Source organism: Lepidochelys kempii, chromosome 21 (assembly GCF_965140285.1).
Source record: "Lepidochelys kempii isolate rLepKem1 chromosome 21, rLepKem1.hap1, whole genome shotgun sequence".
Lineage (NCBI taxonomy): Eukaryota > Metazoa > Chordata > Testudines > Cheloniidae > Lepidochelys > Lepidochelys kempii.
The window spans coordinates 8,424,699-8,443,649 of NC_136400.1; the positions used below are offsets into that span (position 1 = coordinate 8,424,699).

An 18,951-nucleotide genomic window follows, 5' to 3' on the forward strand; every position below is an offset into this window, starting at 1 on the left:
ATGTAGCCTGCTATAAAACTAGGCAAATATCTAGGCAAGCTGACGTATCCCCTGGAAGACCTCTGAGTACCCCCGGGGTACATGTACCCCTGGCTGAGAACCACTGCTCTATATCTTAGTAAAGAGGAGAGGATAGAAGTTGATAAAGTAGAGGTGGGAACTGAAGAGAAACAGTCAAATATAATCCATTCAATTACATCACAGGAAGGCAGACAATTAAACATTGACAAATTTTCTGAGCGCTTGTATACAAATGCAAGAAGTCTAAATACTAAGATGGGTGCACTTGAGTGCCTGGTATTACATGAGGATACTGATATAACAGGCAGCAGAGAAACTTGGTGGAACAATGAGATTCTGTGGCCTGCATTGTGCAGGAGGTCAGACTAGATGATCATAATGGTCCCTTCTGACCTAAATATCTATGAATCTATGGGATATGGTAATCCTGGAGTACAAAATGCATAGCAATGGCAGAGTAGGTTGCACTGTTGCACGAGTGACACTGTACAGTCATAGAAATATAGGACCGGAAGGGACCTTGAAGGACATCAAGTCCCGTCCCTTGCACTGAGGCAGAACTAAGTATTATCTAGCCCATCCCTGACAGGTGTTTGTCTAACCTGCTCTTAAAAACCTCCAAGGACAGAGATTCCACAGCCTCCCTAGGCAATCTATCTGTTCCAGTGCTTAACTACCCTGACTGTTAGGAAGTTTTTTCTGATGTCTAACCTAAGCCACTCTTGCTGCAATTTAAGCCCATTGCTTCTTGTCCTGTCCTCAGTGGTTAAGGAGAACAATTTATCACCCTCCTCTTTATATCAAACTCTTGCATACTTGAAGACTGTTATGTCTCCCCCCCCCGTCTTCTTTTCTTGAGACTAAACAAACCACATTTTTTCAATCTTTTCTCGTGAGTCATGTTTTCTAGACCTTTAATCATTTTTGCTGATCTCCTCTGGACTTCCTCCAATTTGTCCACATCTTTCCCAAAGTGTGGTGCCCAGAACAGACCCAGCACTCCAGTTACAGCCCTGTCCATGCTGAGTAGAGCTGCAGGATTATTTCTCATGTCGTGCTTACAACACTCCGGCCAAGGATGTCTGCTTTTCTTCTTCTTTTTTTTTTGGTTTTTTTGCAGCAGTATTACACTGACAACTGATATTTAGTTTTTGATCCACTATTACCTCCAGATCTTTTTCTACAGTACTCCTTCCTAGGCAGTCATTTCTCATTTTGTATTTGTGTACTTGGATTATTCCTTGCTAAGAGTAGTACTTTGCATTTGTCCTTATTGAATTTCATTCTCTTTATTTCAGACCATTTCTCCGGCTTGTCAAATCAGTTTGAAATCGAATCCTGTCCTCCAAAGTCCTTGAGACCTCTCCCAGCTTGGTATCCTCTGCAAACTTTATAAGCGTACTCTTGATGCCTTATCATTTGTGAAGATATTGAACAGACCTGGACCCAGGACAGATCCCCCCACGGGACTCCACTTGATATGCTTTTCCAGCTTGACTGTGAACCACTGATAACTACTCTGTAAGTCCATTTGTCCAACCAGTTGCGCCCCCACCTTTATAGTAGATTTGTCTATTGCTCTAGTTTGCTGATGAGAAGGTCATGTGAGACAGTATCAAAAGCTTTGCTAAAGTGAAATACATGAAAGAAAGCAGTGTAAAACAGAGTAAATATTGTAAATGAATCAACAGTACCATAGAATCTGTATGGATAAAAATGTCAGTGTTTGACTGAAACTGTGAAATGCGCAGGTTGATTAGAGCGGCTACAGAAACTGAAAACTCAGTAACAATGGGGGATTACAACCATCCCCAGATTAACTGGGTACATGTCACCTCAGGAGTAAACAGTGAGGTGGTAAAGTTTGAAGATGATACAAAATTACTTAGGATAGTTAAGTTCAAAGCTGACTGTGAAGAGTTACAAAGGAATCTCACAAAACTGGGTGACTGGGAAACAAAATGTCCTTTATCTACTAGATGTGGTGATGCCAGCTGAATTTGGAACTTCTGCAAACTTTCCTGTTGAAGCGGTTCCACTTAATTATTCATTGGGGCATGTTTAGGGCTAGGATCACTCTGTAGCCCAATGGTTGGGTGCTTGCTTAGGAAGTGGGAGATCCCTGAAATTTCTGGTTCAAATCCTGCCTCTGCCCCTTAAGAAGGGGTTGGAATGAGGACATCCTATCTCCCAGGTGACCAGTGAGATGGGAAATTCCTGTTTAAGTCCCCTCTCCTTTGCAGGAGGCCCTTGTCTTCCAGGCAAAAGGAGGGGGCTTGAACAGGGGTCTCTCACCTCTTAGGGGGGAGGTGGGGTTGGTGGGGTGGAGGGGAGGTGGGGTGGTTGGGCGGGGGGTAGGGGGGTTGGGCAGGGCGGGGGGTGGAGGGAGGAGGGGTGGTCCCTGGGATGTAGGAGCTCCTCGTTCCAGTCCCTTCGCGGAGAAGGGATTGGAACTGGGATCTCCTACAGCCTAGGCGGGAGTCCAACCAGCGGGGGCGAAAGAGTGATTCAGCTTTTGCTGGGGCTGGGGGCCACTAAATATTAAAGTAAAAGCTGCTGCTCAGACAGCAACGCCCTCTTCAAAGATTTCTTCCATCTCAGGCCCTGGGGACTTGAACCAAGGACTCCAGCATCCCAGCAGAGAGCCCTCGCCACTAGGCTATAGAGGGCTTCTTGCTTTCATGTCTTCGTTTGTTCCAATTACTATTGAGTTAAAGTGGACCAGCTTCAAGAGGAAAAGTAAGCACCCTCCCAACTGACCAGCACCCCTCTCACCAGCCAGAGGAGTGACTTGAACCAAGGACTCCAGTATCCCAGGAGAGAGCCCTCGCCACTAGGCTATAGAGGGCTTCTTGCTTTTATGTCTTCGTTTGTTCCAATTACTATTGAGTTAAAGTGGACCAGCTTCAAGAGGAAAAGTAAGCACCCTCCCAACTGACCAGCACCCCTCTCACCAGCCAGAGGAGTGACTTGAACCAAGGACTCCAGTATCCCAGGAGAGAGCCCTCACCACTAGGCTATAGAGGGCTTCTTGCTTTTGTGTCTTGGTTTGGCCCAATTACTATTGAGTTAAAGTGGACCAGCTTCAAGAGGAAAAGTGAGTACCCTCCCAACTGACCAGCATCCCTCTCAGCAGCTGGAGGAGTGAATTGAACCAAGGTCTCCAACATCCCAGGAGAGAGCCCTCGCCACTAGGCTATAGAGGGCTTCTTGCTTTCATGTCTTCGTTTGTTCCAATTACTATTGAGTTAAAGTGGACCAGCTTCAAGAAGAAAAGTTTCCATGAGCACCTTATGGAAATCCCTCTTTTCAGGGGGTAGACAGAGGAGCTGAACCAAGCTCATTAGGATCCCAGGTGACCACTCTAACCACTGGACTAGAGAGGACTTCTCTGCTGCTTTTGGCCAAATCAATAGTTAATTAAAGTGGAAAGCTGGCCTGAGCTTCCTGCTCAAATCCACTCACCTTATTAGGCAGGAGAAATTGAACCAAGATCTTCAACAGCCCACAAGAGTGCCCTACTCCCTGTCCTCTACAGGGCTTCTTACACTCACCTCTTGTTTTGGCCTAATTAATATTTAATTAAAGTGGAATAACTTCAACAAGAAAAACTGAGGATGCTCCCTGCTGAAATCCCGTCTCGTCAGCCCCTAGTGGGAGGAATTGAATCAGGAGTTCATGGCGGATAGGTCCCACAGTGGCTAATAGCCAAAAGGATCAGGGCCATAACTCCATGCTCTGGACATCCTGGAACTTCTGACTGCTAGAAACTGGGAGTGGATGAAAAGGGATCACTAGATAATTGCCTTGTTCTGCTCATTCACACTGAAGTATCTGGTGCTGGCCACTGTTGGCAAACACAATAATGGGCTAGATGGACCATTGGTCTGACCCAGTATGGCTGGTCTTATGACGCTCCTCTCATCTGCTGGGGAGCCCTGCTACAGTGCCTAGGTCTGTGACCTCAAAGGCTGTATGGCGGAGAGGTCTTTGCCTGGATGGCAGCTGCTGCCTACATGCACCAGAGGTTGGCTGAGACTAGTGCACCCTTCGCACTGTGGCTGTCACTACGGGACGGTGCTGTGCCTGGTGCTGTGCCTGGGGGGGGCCCCCCCTTGAGCTGTGGAGAACTAGAGGAGCCAGCACCCAGCCCAAAATGCCAGCAGCTCATACTGGCACGGCACCGAATGTGATGCTCAGGCCAGCATGCGTCCAGAGGCAGGGAGCTTCACCCCCACATGGACCACTGCCCTTGTCTGCTAACGGGTGCCCTTTGACAGGGGATGTGAGCACAATCCCAACGGGCCAGGATAACCAGCCCATTGCCAAGAAACCAGCCTCGTCCTTAGTAATGCCCTGCAGTCCGTTGTCCAACACCCTCGGTGTAATGCATGGCCTTTGAGTGGCGTGTCGCGGCCTAGAGGTCGGGCCAAGAGTGTAACTGCCCACTGCTGTCTGATTTTAGAAGGCGCAGGTTTCTGGGCCTGGCTCCCCTAATGCAGGTGAGCGTTATTTAGTGTTTGTATCAGTTATCTGCAGCAGGTGGGTTGGTGCCAGACCTTCAAATCCCCCTCCAATCCCTCTAGGCCAGAGGTTCTCAAACTGGGGATTGGGACCCCTCAGGGGGTCACAAGGTTATTACACCAGGGGGGTCGCGAGCTGACAGCCTCCACACCAAACCCTGCTTTGCCTCCAGCATTTATAATGGTGTTAAATATATTTTAAAGTGTTTTTAATTGATAAGGGGGGGGGGGTTGCACTCAGAGGCTGGCTATGTTAAAGGGGTCACCAGTACAAAAGTTTGAGAACCTCTGTACTAGGCCGTTCTGGGAAAGGCAGCCAAGCAGTGGTTTGTATAAATTTAGTGGCTGCAATTGGGAAACTGGGAACTACTTTTCTCCATGCTCCTCTTTGGCTTCAGCTCTTTCCCCACCTTCCCATCCTCAGCCTCCCAGAACTCATGATCCATGAGAGCTGCAGGGTTTCCCAGCAACCAGGAATTTGTGCTCAGCGCTATTAACTGAAGGACAGGTATGTGGGCAGTAGCTCACCAGTCTCATTTAATGTAGCCCATGGGTTTAAATGATAAGGCAAAGCAGAAGGGAGACAAGGAGCAGATAGGTCAGCAAGGCACAGGGATGCGTGGGTCTTGACACATATTCTGTTGCACCCTCTAGTGGGGTGAAAGTGAAAGCTGGCGAGAATACAGCTAAAGTTGGATGATTCCATCTTTGCTGGATCTGAGCCTAACTGGCCCCCTCTATTCAGCCCTTTGGCTATAAAAGCAAGTAACATACAAGATGCTTGAGGACAGTGCTTAGATATTATGGTGGTGGATGCTGAAAAAACCCATAGATAGATGTTTTCAGAGCACGGCATGACAGCATAATCTGCCAACCCTGGCACTTTAGAGAAGAGAACAGCAGCCATTCCTCCAAGTTCCTCTTTTATCTGCCCACCTAGAAACTTGGGGTGTCAAAATAGGACTCACATCTGAGTGGCCCTGCTTTGTGTTTTGCATAATAAGAATGCAGCTGAGGAGGCTAATTTTGTACAATCAAAGCCGTTCCCCGGGCTCCTGCCTGCCTGCCATTTGTAAGTGCAAAATGACATTTTTTGTATATGCATCAGATAACCGTGCATCTAAGGGGCAAGCTTTAAAAAAGCCACAGCTGAACTGGGCATCAAATGGGCATTTTTGCGCATGCCTAAAGCAATGTCACATCTTGTGCCCGTGTTTTGCGCACACAAAGGAGGAGGGTGCGGAGGGACAACGTGAACAATAGAATTTTTGAAAACTGGGAGCGTGCCGTAAGACGTTTACTTCCCAAATTCCCTCGCCTGGCCTGGAGGATGGAGGCTGAGTTCAGAGGTTTCAGTTCAGTGTTTTGGCTTCTCCATGTGCATGGCATCGCTCTCACAGGATGTGCGTTTATTGCACATGTATAAAGATAGAGATGCTGAATAAGCTCTATTTAAAGTATTCCCCAAGTGGACAGCTCTCTTCTGATTTCAGAAGTTAGGGAACACAACACACGCTATATTTTAAATACATTGATTTGATTCAGGCCTCTTTTAAAGGCCTCAAAACTCCCTCCCTCCCACTGCCTGTTTGGATCAGCTTTGAGACCTAAGCTTTGGGTGGAGCTGTGCATCGGGGAGCCTATGACTGGAAATGCAGGTCAGGATCCAAGTGACCGAGGTCCAGCCAGGAGGGAATCCAGGGTTCGTTCCCTTGAAAGCTTTGCCCATCACTGCCCACACCACAATGCTCATGGACGAGCTGCTGTGCCTGATGGGGGTGGCCAGCAGGTCATTTTGTTTTAAACAATCTACAGAATGAGTTTTTAAACCTTTTTCATTTTATTAGGGCTACTCTCGGCCTGGGGCATCCTTCACGCTGGCACACATGGACTGAGAACTCAATAAAATCCTCGCATCCAGCACCCCCTGGCCATTTTAACACAGAACGCGGTATCCTTAGCCTAACTAGACTTCTAAACCCATGTTAGCTCGTCTATGCTCACATTGCAGCTTAAACCCTAGTCTAGACAAGGCCGCTGGGGCTGAGATGAGCAAGGGAGAAGGGCAAATACCATATGGCCCAACAGGACAGCCAGGCATGGAGCTCTTAACTTGTGGGTCCAGGGCAGCCTTCTCCCAAGAGCAGTTTCCATCATAGGTGCTCCCGTGGGGGCTGTCTGGCAGGCTCAGTAGAAGTGGCCCGTGGGTAGCCGAGGCAGACAGAAGTAGGCGTCAGGGAAGAGGCTCAGGTTGATGGGGTTGCGGTCCAGGCGGATGTCCTCCAGGGCCCAGCGGATGTGACTGTGGTCCTGGCTGTCACAGAACGTGTCTTTGTGCATGGTTTGGATGTTGTTGTTCTAGCCGGGAAGACAACATTAAACGGTGGGGGGAAGGGGCAAGGTGGGGTAGTGGGTTTGTGCATTAATTGTCCCTGGCTAGTATGAGACTTTGCTTCTGTTAGACTGGGGCTCAAACTAGATTTGGCCCGCAGGTGTAATGAGCCTCAACCCAGACACTCATGGATACATCCTTTAACCACTGGCTAGTTTGATACCATTGACAGGTGACTCCAATGCCAGAATGACAGTGGGACCTGCAGGATTGAGATCTACCAGCAAAGGCAGGAAGGGGCTGGAATAGCGGAGGGGGCACCAGTCAGGACTGAGGGGCACTGGCAGAGCTGGGTGTACTCAGGGGGCCCAGCATTGGACGAGCTGTGGGGAGAAGGAGGTGCACAGTGAGGTCTGTGCCAGGGGACATTAGAACTGGGACATTGTGAGAGAGAGGATCTCGCCCCACACCCACCTGCACGATACCTGTCTCTAGCCAGAGCTCTCCGTCCCTTGACTGCAAGGGCAGCAAAATTCAAAAGCAAATGCAAAATCAAAGAGTGGCTGTAACTTTAAGGGACCATCACCCAGTCTGGCTGGGTGCCCTTGCTTGACTCGGTCACTGCCTCACCTGCAGGTGCAGGGACCGCAGGCCCTCGGGCAGGGGCACTGGGATATAGTCCAGCTTGTTATCAGACAGGTGGAGAAACTGCAGCTTCTTCAGGTCCTGCAGAAACACAGGTGAATGCATCAGCCCTCGCCCTGCCCAGCCCCCTCACACACCAAGGCTCAGCAGGGTGGGGCGGAACTCACAGCTTTACTGAACAGAACATGCTGCTCTCATGCTTGCATGGGATTGTCCCATCCCAGCAAACACTGGAAAAGCTGGGGGTGGCACTTTGGGCTTTGGCTGTTCCCAAGCCCCAGTCAGCTTCTCTATACAGAACATCTGGGTTATTTCTGTGGTATAAAGGGGTAGGAATCAGAGCCAGGTAGGCCTAGCAGAGGGTTGAATTGACCCAGGGTATGTCTACACTGCGGAGTAAGCCCATGGTTACAGAACTCAAGTTAGCAGCCCCTGGGTTTGTTAATCTAGGGGCTTGAGTGTCTACACTTATTATGTGGGCCCAAATCCAACCCCAGGTTAGGAATTGTTGAACCCTGGGTCCCAACCTGGGCTGACGTGCCTACACTGCATTATACGGGTCCAAATCCAACATGGGAAAACTTGACTGTCCAGAGGATAAAGAAAGCCAGCTTGTGGGATTGTGGGCTACTGCTGGTGGACTCCCAGAACACGAGCCCAGTGGGGTTGCATCTACACTGCAAAGCAATAGCGCATGAACCCTGGGTCCCGGTTTGACTCAGGCTCGGACCTTCCACCCCTGTACAGTCCTGAAACCCGGAGTCTGAGCGATGGGTTAGTGCGATTTGTGTGGAGATAGGAGGGGGGTTTGGCTTGAGTCTGAGTTCAAACCCTGAGCTTATCTTGCAGTGTAGATATACCCCAAGAGACGCTCAGTCCTCTTGGAGGGTGGAAAAGAAGCTGTGAAATTTAGGGACCCCTTTTGGAATCTTGGGGCGGCCACCAGCCACTGAGCACAGACTCACCCTGAAGGCTTCAGGTCTGACACCGGAGCTCTGGATCCTATTGAGCCGGGCATCGAGCCGCACAATGCTGCTGGGCAATACGGGCAGCGCAGTCAGCCTGTTCTCGGCGAGGATGAGCTCTTGCAGGGTGCTCAGCAGCCGGAAGGAGTCCTCGCCCACCCAGGAGATGAAGTTGCTAGTCAGATCTATTCGCTTCAGCTTCTCTGATGGAGGGGAGGATAGAGATTCTGCCTTCACAAACCCTTGCCATCGCTCACAACAGTGCTGAGCAATAATTAGGGGCTAGGCCTGGCCAGAGCCGTAGGAGAAAAAGCCAGCACTCCAGCAAACAGAACTAGAATGAACCAGGTCCTCAGCTGGTGTAAATGAACATAGCTCCATTGAACTCAATGAGCCAATGCCAATCTATGCCAGCTAAACTCAATCTAGCACCTAACACAACAGGCCAATATCCTGACTATGGTGGCTGGATGCAGCTCCAATAGAAATGTGAAATACATTTATGTCTTTGTTATTATTATTCCTCCCAGGGCCAGATTTTCAAGGCCTCAGCATCCCCTCTCAGGGACAGGTTTTCAGAGGAGCTCAGCATCCATTTAAGGGCCTAAATCAGAGCAAGGTTTTCAAATATGTACAGCACCCAGCAGGTCCCATTTTAACAGTGCCCAGCCCCCCAGACATAATGACAGGTTTCAGAGTAGCAGCCGTGTTAGTCTGTATCCGCAAAAAGAAAAGGAGGACTTGTGGCACCATAGAGACTGAGCTTATGCTCAAATAAATTTGTTAGTCTGTAAGGTGCCACAAGTCCTCCTTTTCTTTTAGCCCCCCAAACATGCACATACTGTGCTGAGAGCCTCTGCAAGCCCCAGCTCACAGTTTGCTAGCTAGTCCTGCAATCTTAAGGCTCCAACAGCTTTGGCAGGGTCCATTCCATTGACTAGCACTGGGTGCAATTCCTTCCTGCAGGAAAGGAGGGATTTTAAAGCTACAGGGCTCCTATTCCAGCCAGCCAAGGGGGGAGGATTGTGCAACACCACTGTCCTGCCTCTAGAGGGACCCGTTTAGGAGATCTCCAGGGCTGGGCAAAACCCCGCCAGTTTGCTTCACAGGGCATGAAGGGATAACTGTTTTCTCTGGGTTTTAACCATGTACAAAACTGCCGCCCCCCCACATTTTGAGTTCAAACTAGCGTGGAACAGATTCACATGCTGTGCAAGCCGTCCGGGGGGCTGGAACCATTTGTACAGTGGGGGTGCTGAGAGCCACTGAACCAAACTGTAAACCCTGCATATGATGGAAACCGCTTCAAGCCAGGGGGTGCAGCAGCACCCCTAGTTCCCGCTGTAAATGGGGGCACCTGGATCGGCACCATTGCACTCATGGCTTTTCCATTTCCAACATCTATGAGCCCTGCAACGTTCTGATGTTACAATCAGAGAGTTCTTGGCCCCTCCAGTTCCTAGACCCGACCAGCTCCTTGGAAAGCGGGGAAGAAATGATCTTCCAGCACTCACTCTAACTGGGCTTTTCCATCTCCAACATCTATGAGCCCTGCAATGTTCTGATGTTACAACCAGAGAGTTCTTGGCCCTTCCAGTTCCTAGACCCGACCAGGACTTGCTGTACCGGGACTTTAATAAACAGCAGCATTGGTGCAGTGCAGTGTTAAGGGCTCCCATTCCCCCTCCTGGGAACAGTCTGCATTTGGCTCCCTGATTCTGCGCCTGCAGATGGTTGGGGCCGCGTGTGAGAGAGGCAGCCATGTCCCGGCCTGGCCTTTCCCCCCATTGATGCCCTTACATGCCACTCAGCAGGAAGGCAGAAGCCCTAAATTAAACTGTATAGAGGGGTGTGGATGAACCACTGACATGACTGGGGCTTGTATGCCCAGGACTTGGGGCTAAAGCCAGCTCTGGTGTCTATAGGCCTGGCTCCCATTGGTGCCATGGGGAGTGGCATCTGTGTACACCTCCAATTGTACCTGATGCCCAAGGAGCAGGTCTGAGCCCCCTGTTGTGGCCACGCAGTTGGTTGGGAGGACTCTAAACCTGCCTAGGGAGGATTCAGTGTCAGATTGGATCTGGACTCAGCCTAAACATTGTACGAATCTGGAACAGGACCCAGTGTGACAGCTGAACAGGACTCTGGGATACAAGGGGCATCCTCTTCCCTCAGGCAGCTCTGCAATGGATCCACTTAACCCCTGCCCCCAACTCCCTGGGAGCCAGTGCAAAGTTTCCCCACCCCACTCGGCGTGGGGGAGGGCAGCGGGCAGGGCCCCGGCTCCACATACTCAGCCTGGCGAAGTCACTGGCTTGGATGCGGCTGATGCGGTTGAAGCGGGCGTAGAGGTACGTGGTCTCCAGGGGCAGCGGCGGGATCTGTTCCAGCTCGGCATCGTCGCAGTACACGGAGGTGCTAAGGCACACGCAGACCAGGCAGGTGGGCAGACCTGGGGCAGGGAGAGCCGGAGCAGTCAGCCAGCAGCAACGAGCAGGGCTTGGGGGTATTAAATGTAACCTCCGATTGGTGCCAGGATGGGGGGCCAGATTCTCAGCTGGCCTAGCTCCACTAAAGACAACAGAACTCAGCTGGCTTACTGCAGTGGAGGATCTGGCCCGACACCCCATGCTGTGGGTTAGCAGCAGAACCTGGAGCCTTTTGAAACACCCCTGATTCTGGGGTTCGTTGCAGACTCCGAGGCCAGACCACGTGCAACTAGTGGGACCAGATGTCCTGATATGAGGGGTCTGTCTTATATATGCAACTATACCCTCCCCCCACCCTTCGAAAAAAAACGTGTCCTGATTTTTCACACTTGCTATCTGGTCACATTATGTGCAGCATAAGACTAGCTTGGGCCCAGGAACCTTTCTGACGGAGATGGACCCAAAGCCAAGCCCTGGAGCCAACTCCTCCAGAATTTCAGGTGACCCAAAATCAACCAGCCGTGCAGAGCTGGAGCCTGGGGAACCCCCCTTCCCGATCCCAGACCAGAACTTTGGAAGAGTCAAAGAAGAGCCCAGCCCCTGGGAATCCAGGCCTGGACTTCGGGAGTTCAGCAGGTGCTGTGCTGTTCCCCAGGTAGCGCTGGAAGGGTCCCTAAAGCTCAGTCTGTTCTCATACGTTCTATTTTCAAGTGAACCTGGAATGGCCGTGCATTGCAGGGACGGTCAGAGCGCCTTGGGGGAGGGCAGCCTGGACAGGGACTGCCCAGCCCCTACCTGCGCTGTACCAGCTATGTAGATACACAGAGGGCTTTGGTCTCCAGGGCTGTCAGGCCAGCTCCTTCCACCAAGCGCTAAGTTCAGAGGAAAACAAAACAAGCAAAAAATCAAACCACGAGAAAGGCCAGGAACAACCAGCCAAAAGAGCTGCTTAAAAACAAATCAGCTCTGGCCAAATCTCGCCCTGGGGGGTGCAGCTCCACCAAACACAGCAGCAGTACACCAGGGATCTGTTTGGCCCTTCTGCACTGCCAGAGATGAAACAAAAGGAAACCGTTTGCATCAAGCAAACATCTGATTCCCCTACGTCTGGAACTAGACCCTGCTCAGCCAGGCAAAGTGGCAGGGTGACAAGATTTCTGGCACCAATTAAAACTGTGTTGGGTGTTTTTTGTTTTGTTTTTCCTCTCTTTTTCCTCTTCTCCCCCCAGAGTGTGCACGAGACTCCGAATCTATTAGTGGGGGAGTTCAAAGCATAAAGGCAACAATTTCCCTGAGTCTACTACGTAATTTGTCCCAGTTCGGAGTGACAGAAAATGAATAAAGATATTTATCCCTCGCTGCAGGATTTTAATTGTCACTAATCTAATTGCTACTCTATCCGACTGTCGCAACATCTCTGCTCGTTGAAGCGCTGCGGCTTTGCTGGTGTTCTCGTTGCTGTGAAGCGATTCCTTTCTGACACCCTCTCGCCCGCCGTTTGATATGGGAGACGCCCCAACCATGTTCCTCACGCAGGGCAAATACTTGGCTCCTGGACAGGGGATGGTCTGCTCACCCTCGCGTCCTTCCGCCAGCGCCTCTCAGCTCCCAGGGTCACTCGCTGCTTCTCTCTCTCTCCTCCCATCAGTCCTGCCGCCCCACGCAGGGATGGGTCTGCCTCTGGGCTAGAGGCCTCAGAGATTCCCCACGACATGCTGGGAAGGGAATGCCTCCATCCCACTCATTTCCAAAGCCCTCTCTGGCCTACATTGAGAGGGGCTTTCTCTGTACCCCTCACCCCCATGCTGAGAGAAGGCTCTTTCCAGACTGCCGTCATTGCTCGTGGTATTTGGAGACCTATTCTCCTGTGAGCAAATCCCCCATGCTGCAGCATTACCCCAGAAGACCAAGTGACGAGGGCTGGTCTCTCACTCACCCTGTTCGGTTATGGACCCGAACAGACCTGGCCCGACAGGCTTGGTCGTGGGGGATGTTGGGGGTGGCCTCCTGGGTGCTTCGGTTGGCACAGCTCTCGTGCTCATGACGCCCTCTAGACGCTGGGTTGGAGGAGCCAACGTACCAACCTCAATCTGCAAAGACAGGGCAAGGGGCATCACGGCACCGAGCACAGGATGCGGGGCTGCGCTCCCGTTAAAGCATTGATCAGTCACTGACTCTTCCCTCGCCCCGCCCAGCTCACACCTCCACTGGGGAGGGGCAGAAGGTGGCACAGGGCAGGTTGGAGGGCTACAGCAGTGATATACCTGAAATAGCCAACGTCTAGGGTAGGCAGGCACCCAATCCCATTGAAACGCACCCAACTCCCTTTGGCTCTGCTGAAGACCCCCAAGTGCAAGAGGTAACGGAGCGCTCCATGCAGCCTCAATACCAGTCACGTCTCGCATTCACACGGCGCCTTTCCTCTCCATGCCTGCAACTCTGCGAGCCGAATTCGGCGGGGATGGGTAAGGGCAAGTGGCTGTGTATAAGGGAGGCTAACACCATCTCGCGGCGGCTCTTTGCTGAGTCCAAGCTGATGTAACGTGCATGCTGCAGGGCCCTGGAGCACACGTCCTCAGTTTAGCCTCAGCCCTTATTTTGGCCCCGCTGATCAGCTCAGTGAGGCCAATGGGAGTTTTGCAGAGGACTCCAGCGAGAGCAGGGTCAGCCCCTGTACACTGGAACAACCGCACCGCTTCTGAAATGCAGCCACCCTCCTGTGAGGGAGCAGCATGCCCTGGTCGTCTGACACACAGCATCCAGCAATGAAGCACGGGGCAGGGAGTGAATTGAAAGAGAATGCCATGTGCAAGGGAATGTGCAGAGACCAGGTCAGCTCCTCAGCTAGGGTCAATCCACCTAACTCTGTTGATGGCACTGGGATCCTGCTGACTGATGCCAGCGGAGACTCTGGCTCGGGGACTTAGGGAAGCAGGGTAGAACTACCCACCAGCTAGGTTAGCGCCCCTACCCTGGAGCAGCCTGCCACGGATAACAGGGATAACAGGGTTAAAAAAAGAACTAGATAAGTTCATGGAGGATAGGTCCATCAATGGCTATTAGCCAGGTTGGGCAGGGATGGTGTCCCTAGCCTCTGTTTGCCAGAAGCTGGGAACAGGCAACAGGGAATGGATCTCTTGATGGTCTGTTCTGTTCATTCCCTCTGGGGCACCTGGCATTGGCCACTGTCAGAAGACAGGATACTGGGCTAGATGGACCTTTGGTCTGACCCAGCATGGCCGATCTTATGGATCTTTCGCAATACCACTGCTTCACTCTGCCGTAGCCTCTTTAAGCCAAGTACATTTGATAATAAGTCTTCACAACCCCTCTGTAAACATGATTATTTCCAGCTTACACAGGGGCAAGCTGAGGCATGGAGAGGTTGATGTGATTTGCCCAAGGCCATGCAATAAGTCATTGGCAGAACTAGGAATTGGCAATAGGATTGCTGCTAACCAGGATCAGGATCTCACTACCAGACAATGCTATCTCCTAGTGTGGTCAAGACCTCAGTGCTAACTGTTAGGGGAAAGCTGGTTCTCCCTCCTGACTCAGGACTTTAGAACAAGTCTCAGACAGTGTCATACCCATTTCCTTCTGGATCCTACACTGCTGCAAGCCTCCCTATAAACCAGCTGACTAGGAGATCAGACTAGATAATCATGATGGTCCCTTCTGACATTATAATCTGTGACTCGATGAACGCTCTTCTTCATGGCTTGCAAACTGTACCAGAGAAGCACCTAGGAGAAGAGAGTGAAGTACCTAAACTGGGGAAAGTGGGGTTCTAGTCACAGCTAGACTCCTGACTCCCAGATGAAAGCGTTTCCATCCACCAAGTGCTGTGGGTGGAAGAGTGGCCAGAATGCCCCAGCCCTGGAGAGACAGGGCAGGGAACAGGAGGGACACTCGGCTCAGCGAGGGTGGTAGCACAGAAGCTACCCTGGGGATCCTAGAGAAAGGAGCTGCCTTAGGACTCCCCACAGGTGCATGAAGAAGAGTTGGCCCATGTTTCTGCTGCCCTGCTGTCTCCATCTTACCTTTGGTGCCAGGTCACTGTAGTCATAAAGCTCTTCGTAGAGGCTCGGGTCAATGATCTCTCCATAGTTGTCTAAGTCGTAGTTGGGCAGGTCCAGGTTGTCATCGGTTGCAGCGTCAGCTCTGGGCTTCTCTTCCTTCTTCTTGCCTTCTTCTTTAGATGGGGCGGCCAAGGCCAGCACCAGGGCCAGGGTGGTGACCCCCAGCAAGGCTACGCACTGCATCCCGCACCTGTGCCGAGAAAAGGGAAGCAACGAAGCATTTTTGTCACCGTTGGTCAGCTCAGTTCTGCTGTTTACAGGGCTGAGCTCGGGTCTGAGGGATGTATCCTACCTGCACAGCACAGGGCTCTGATTCCTCCCAGGAGCACCTGCCTGAGCACCTACCGGCTTAACACGCACTGGCAGGACGGTGCGGGGAACCCAGTGCTAGAACAGCAAGGGGGTGCCGCGGTCTGGGAGTGAGGGGCGTTGGCAGAGCCGAGTAGCGGGAGCCCAGGGTTGGGACGGCGAGGAGTGTGGCAGGCCAGGAGTGAGGAGCGTTGGCAGAGCCGAGTAGCGGGAGCCCAGGGTTGGGACGGCGAGGAGTGTGGCAGGCCAGGAGTGAGGGGCGTTGGCAGAGCCGAGTAGCGGGAGCCCAGGGTTGGGACGGCGAGGAGTGTGGCAGGCCAGGAGTGAGGGGCGTTGGAAGAGATCAGATTCGAGGGGCACTGTGCTGGGCGAAGGGGATTCAGCAATGCAGTGGCAGGAGATGGGGTGAATGGGGAATCCAGGAATACCACAGCCAGGTATGCTGCTGGCCATGATAGCGGAGCTCTGTCAGGGATGCGAGCGGAGGTTCCCCTTTGTAAACGACAACATTTACCCCATTCATCTCAATATTTTGCAAACCCCATTGTCCGACATCCCCTGCTGTGCAGCAAAGACAGGGGCCGGACAGCAAGCCCTGCTCACTTGTGCTCAGATTTCCAAGTGCTCCGCTCCCAATGACTCTTTTCCATGAGGGCTCAGCACTGGTTGAAACACCTCAAGGAGGGCTGGGTTTGCAAAAACACCCAGCAGCGCTCAGGGTGACACGGATGGGCCAGCTTTCAGAAGGGCTGAGCTCCCTCCCAACCAGACGAGCTCTCCTGGGCCTGCAAGTGGGTGCTGAGCACTTTGGGAAACCTGGCCCAGGAAGAACTAGTTGATGTCTCTGCCCCAAATGTTTCCTCCAAGTGCTGGCAGCTGGCTTTACCCCCCCACCCAACCCTTCACTTTAGCTCCTTCTACTGCACCTTCTGTTGCTCTCCTCGAGTCTCCCCGGCCTTGTCCCGGAGAACTTTAAACAGGCTTCCTCTGCAGCTGCAGAAGCAAGTGGACATGGCTTTCCTGCTGGAGAGAATCAATGGACTCTGCCTAGAGCCCCGGAGGAAATCATTACTCTCCTTTTCTTTTCAGGCTGTTTCATGCTTGAGTGCCCTGCTGTGAGGAAAGAGGCCCAGAGCTGCTGTACAGAGCGTCACCTCCCACTCACACGCCAGATCCAACCGTACAAACAGCCTTCAAAGAACAGGCAGCTTGGAGAGAAGCTCCCCAAGTGGGGGGTTAAGACTTTTCGCTGGCCTGAACTCCTTGGCTGCAGGACGGAGAGAGGGTGTATCATGAGTTCAGGAGTAACTCTCTGCTCTTATGTGCTACTTGAGCCTGAGATCCCAAAGCTCGTGACAGAGTTGGGGGAGCGATATTCTTCCCATCGCACAGAGGGGGAAACATAAGCACAGAGGGGGGAAAGTGACCCACCCAAAGTCACACAATAGATCAGTGGCAGAGCTGGGGAGAGAACCCAGGAGTCTTGAGTCTCAAACTCCTCTGCTCTAACCACTAGATCCCAGTCCCTTCCAGAGCTAGGATACAAACTAGGACTTTGATGATCGCTCCCTAGTGAGGCTCTTCTCAGATGGACTAATGAGAACCTGCCCTGAGCCCAGTGGGCAGGACCAGAGCTTGTCTCGGCTGGACTTTGCTCTCTGCATAGCTTACAGGGTACAGTCATTGCCACCAGCTTGCGTGGTTCATATTACTGGATCCTGAGGCCCGAGTGTCAGAGCGCTTTCTTCTGCAGAGCGGTGTCCGTTAGCAGAGATGCTGGCTCATTACTGGAGCGTACATGGTAGCTTATGTTTCTGGGAGTGCACGCCCTGGGGTATGCCACACAGCCTGCACATCTGTGTGGATCCACCCCTTGGGCTAGAGCTGGGTGAACTGCATGAGATTTACCTGGCCCTGTGTGCACAGGAGCACAAACGGCTTGTGAATTATAGTCTGCCCTTCTCCCCTCAATAGACACACTGGGGGCCACACTTCCAGTTAGGTGGACAGTAGCCACGGCTGCAACGCCCCTCTGCCTGCTCAGTTTGCACACGCAGTTGCAGTAACGAGGTGAGGGTTGGGCACCTGCCCTGAAACCCGTTTTAAGAGACTGCTCCGGGAAGCAACACATATCAATTGCCTACAGAAGGCCTTCAGAGACCAGAGGACCGGAATTGCACTATGCACCTTCGATGACACTCTAGAGGTGTGACGGAGCAGGGCGGAGTGACCTGGGAATGTCGCAGGGGAGTTTTACTGGGACTGTCTGCACTGGGGTTGGGATAGCAGGGGGTGGCTTCACTGGAGGGACAATGTAACCTGAGCCAGGAGCGGGTTTGGGGGCGAGGTGACACATTTTGCTCCCGAAGCTGGACAAAGGCTGGGTGAGGCTGGGTGAGTCAGCTGGAGGGGGTTTTGAGTTGGGAGCAGACTAGGAAAACGGAGGGGACCCCAAGGCTGGGGTCTAAGCTCCCTGCCCCCCCAGAAGGACCTGTCTGAGGGGTGCTGGTTGTACCAACAAGCTCTGGGACTGTGTTCCTGTCATCCAATAAACCTTCTGTTTTACTGGCTGGCTGAGAGTCACGGTGAAACGCAGGAAGAGGGAGGTGCAGGGCCCTGACTCCCCGACACTCCATGACAAGGTGCTACACTGTCTAACACAGGGATTTCCCGCACGGGGCTCATTCGACAAACTAAGGGCAGGACGCATGATGAAATCCAAACCTGATTAGCTCCCTCGGAAAGGGGATTCATTCCATTCAGAAGTGGCTCCCGCTTGGCTGGCAGCCCCTATTCTGAGCATGACTCAAAGCGCCTGGCCCATCTGTGCGTACACACAAACACATAAGCACCTGGGTGTACACACAAACACACACGCATGCACAAACAAACACGTCCACATGCCCATGCACTTGCAAACGCAGTATCCACACCAACACTCCCCCCCCCCACACACACACCATCCATACTTCCATGCAGTCGCAAACACAGCCAAGTCACACACACACACACTCAAACACACATGCAACAAACCTGGGACAACATGTACACCCATGCACGCTCACGCTTGCTTGCCACAGCTCTCTCCAGTCTATAAAAGACAGCACTGAATTGCAAACGTCCTGAAGTGAGGAGTCTGGCCCTTAATCTCAGCTAGTTTCCCACAGATCAAACCCAGCATTAAGAGAGTAATAAAAAAGCCTTTGAAAAGCACACTGCAGGCAGCCCCCATGCATTCTGCATAAAGCCCCACCCCCACAACGCCTCTGAACTGAGCATGAAAGCCCCTGAGCTCAGCTCCTTCCAGAGAAAGAGAGAGAAGGGGAGAGAGAGGCACAAGTCACAGACCTACCCCCTGGTCCCTCGGTCTGCCCTGGAAGAGCCCGAACCTCCCAGCTCCTGCAAAGCGGATGTGCTGGGACCAAAAGGGCTGTAGAGGTTTTAAGGAGGGCGAGGGGGAGGGCTGCCCTGGTTGGGGGGGGGGTGGGAGTGTGCAGGGGATAAGCAGGAAGTGCAGCCAATCAGGGTGGTGATTATTCTAGCTGTCACCTGCCCCCCTCCCATGGTGCCCCTTGTCCAGTGCCCCCAGGGGCTAGCAGGCAGGCTCACTTACAGCTTTCTTCCCAGAGGTTGGGCTTGCTTTTA

At 52.3% G+C, this 18,951-nt stretch overlaps 1 protein-coding gene across 4 annotated transcripts; it reads right to left on the reverse strand.

Annotated features, from left to right (window-relative positions):
- Nucleotides 1-2,537: 2,537 nt before the first annotated feature.
- On the reverse strand, nt 2,538-18,722 carry OPTC (opticin). Of its 4 annotated transcripts, none has more exons than XM_073319666.2 (8): nt 18,659-18,722; nt 16,233-16,353; nt 14,959-15,187; nt 12,852-13,005; nt 10,780-10,938; nt 8,487-8,689; nt 7,507-7,602; nt 2,538-6,902 (listed from the first exon to the last, which is right to left on the reverse strand). In XM_073319666.2, exons 3-8 carry the CDS (start codon nt 15,178-15,180, stop codon nt 6,732-6,734), a joined length of 1,005 nt encoding a protein of 334 aa, XP_073175767.2. In that variant the 5' UTR covers nt 15,181-15,187; nt 16,233-16,353; nt 18,659-18,722; the 3' UTR covers nt 2,538-6,731. The 4 variants fall into 4 exon arrangements, with proteins under 4 accessions (XP_073175767.2, XP_078705885.1, XP_073175768.2 ...); XM_078849759.1 differs by having other exon boundaries at nt 16,233-18,130; nt 18,659-18,701; XM_073319667.2 differs by lacking the exon at nt 16,233-16,353 and having other exon boundaries at nt 18,659-18,718.
- Between the last annotated feature and the right edge of the window lie 229 nt (nt 18,723-18,951).

Coding starts and splice junctions, on each gene's coding strand:
- OPTC (XM_073319666.2), bottom strand. CDS start 15,180: ATGCAGTGCGTAGCCTTGCTGGGGGTCACCACCCTGGCCCTGGTGCTG. Junction 13,006..14,958: donor ACAGTGACCTGGCACCAAAG/GTAAGATGGAGA, acceptor CTGTCTTTGCAG/ATTGAGGTTGGTACGTTGGC. Junction 8,690..10,779: donor CAGTGACTTCGCCAGGCTGA/GTATGTGGAGCC, acceptor CCCCTCCATCAG/AGAAGCTGAAGCGAATAGAT.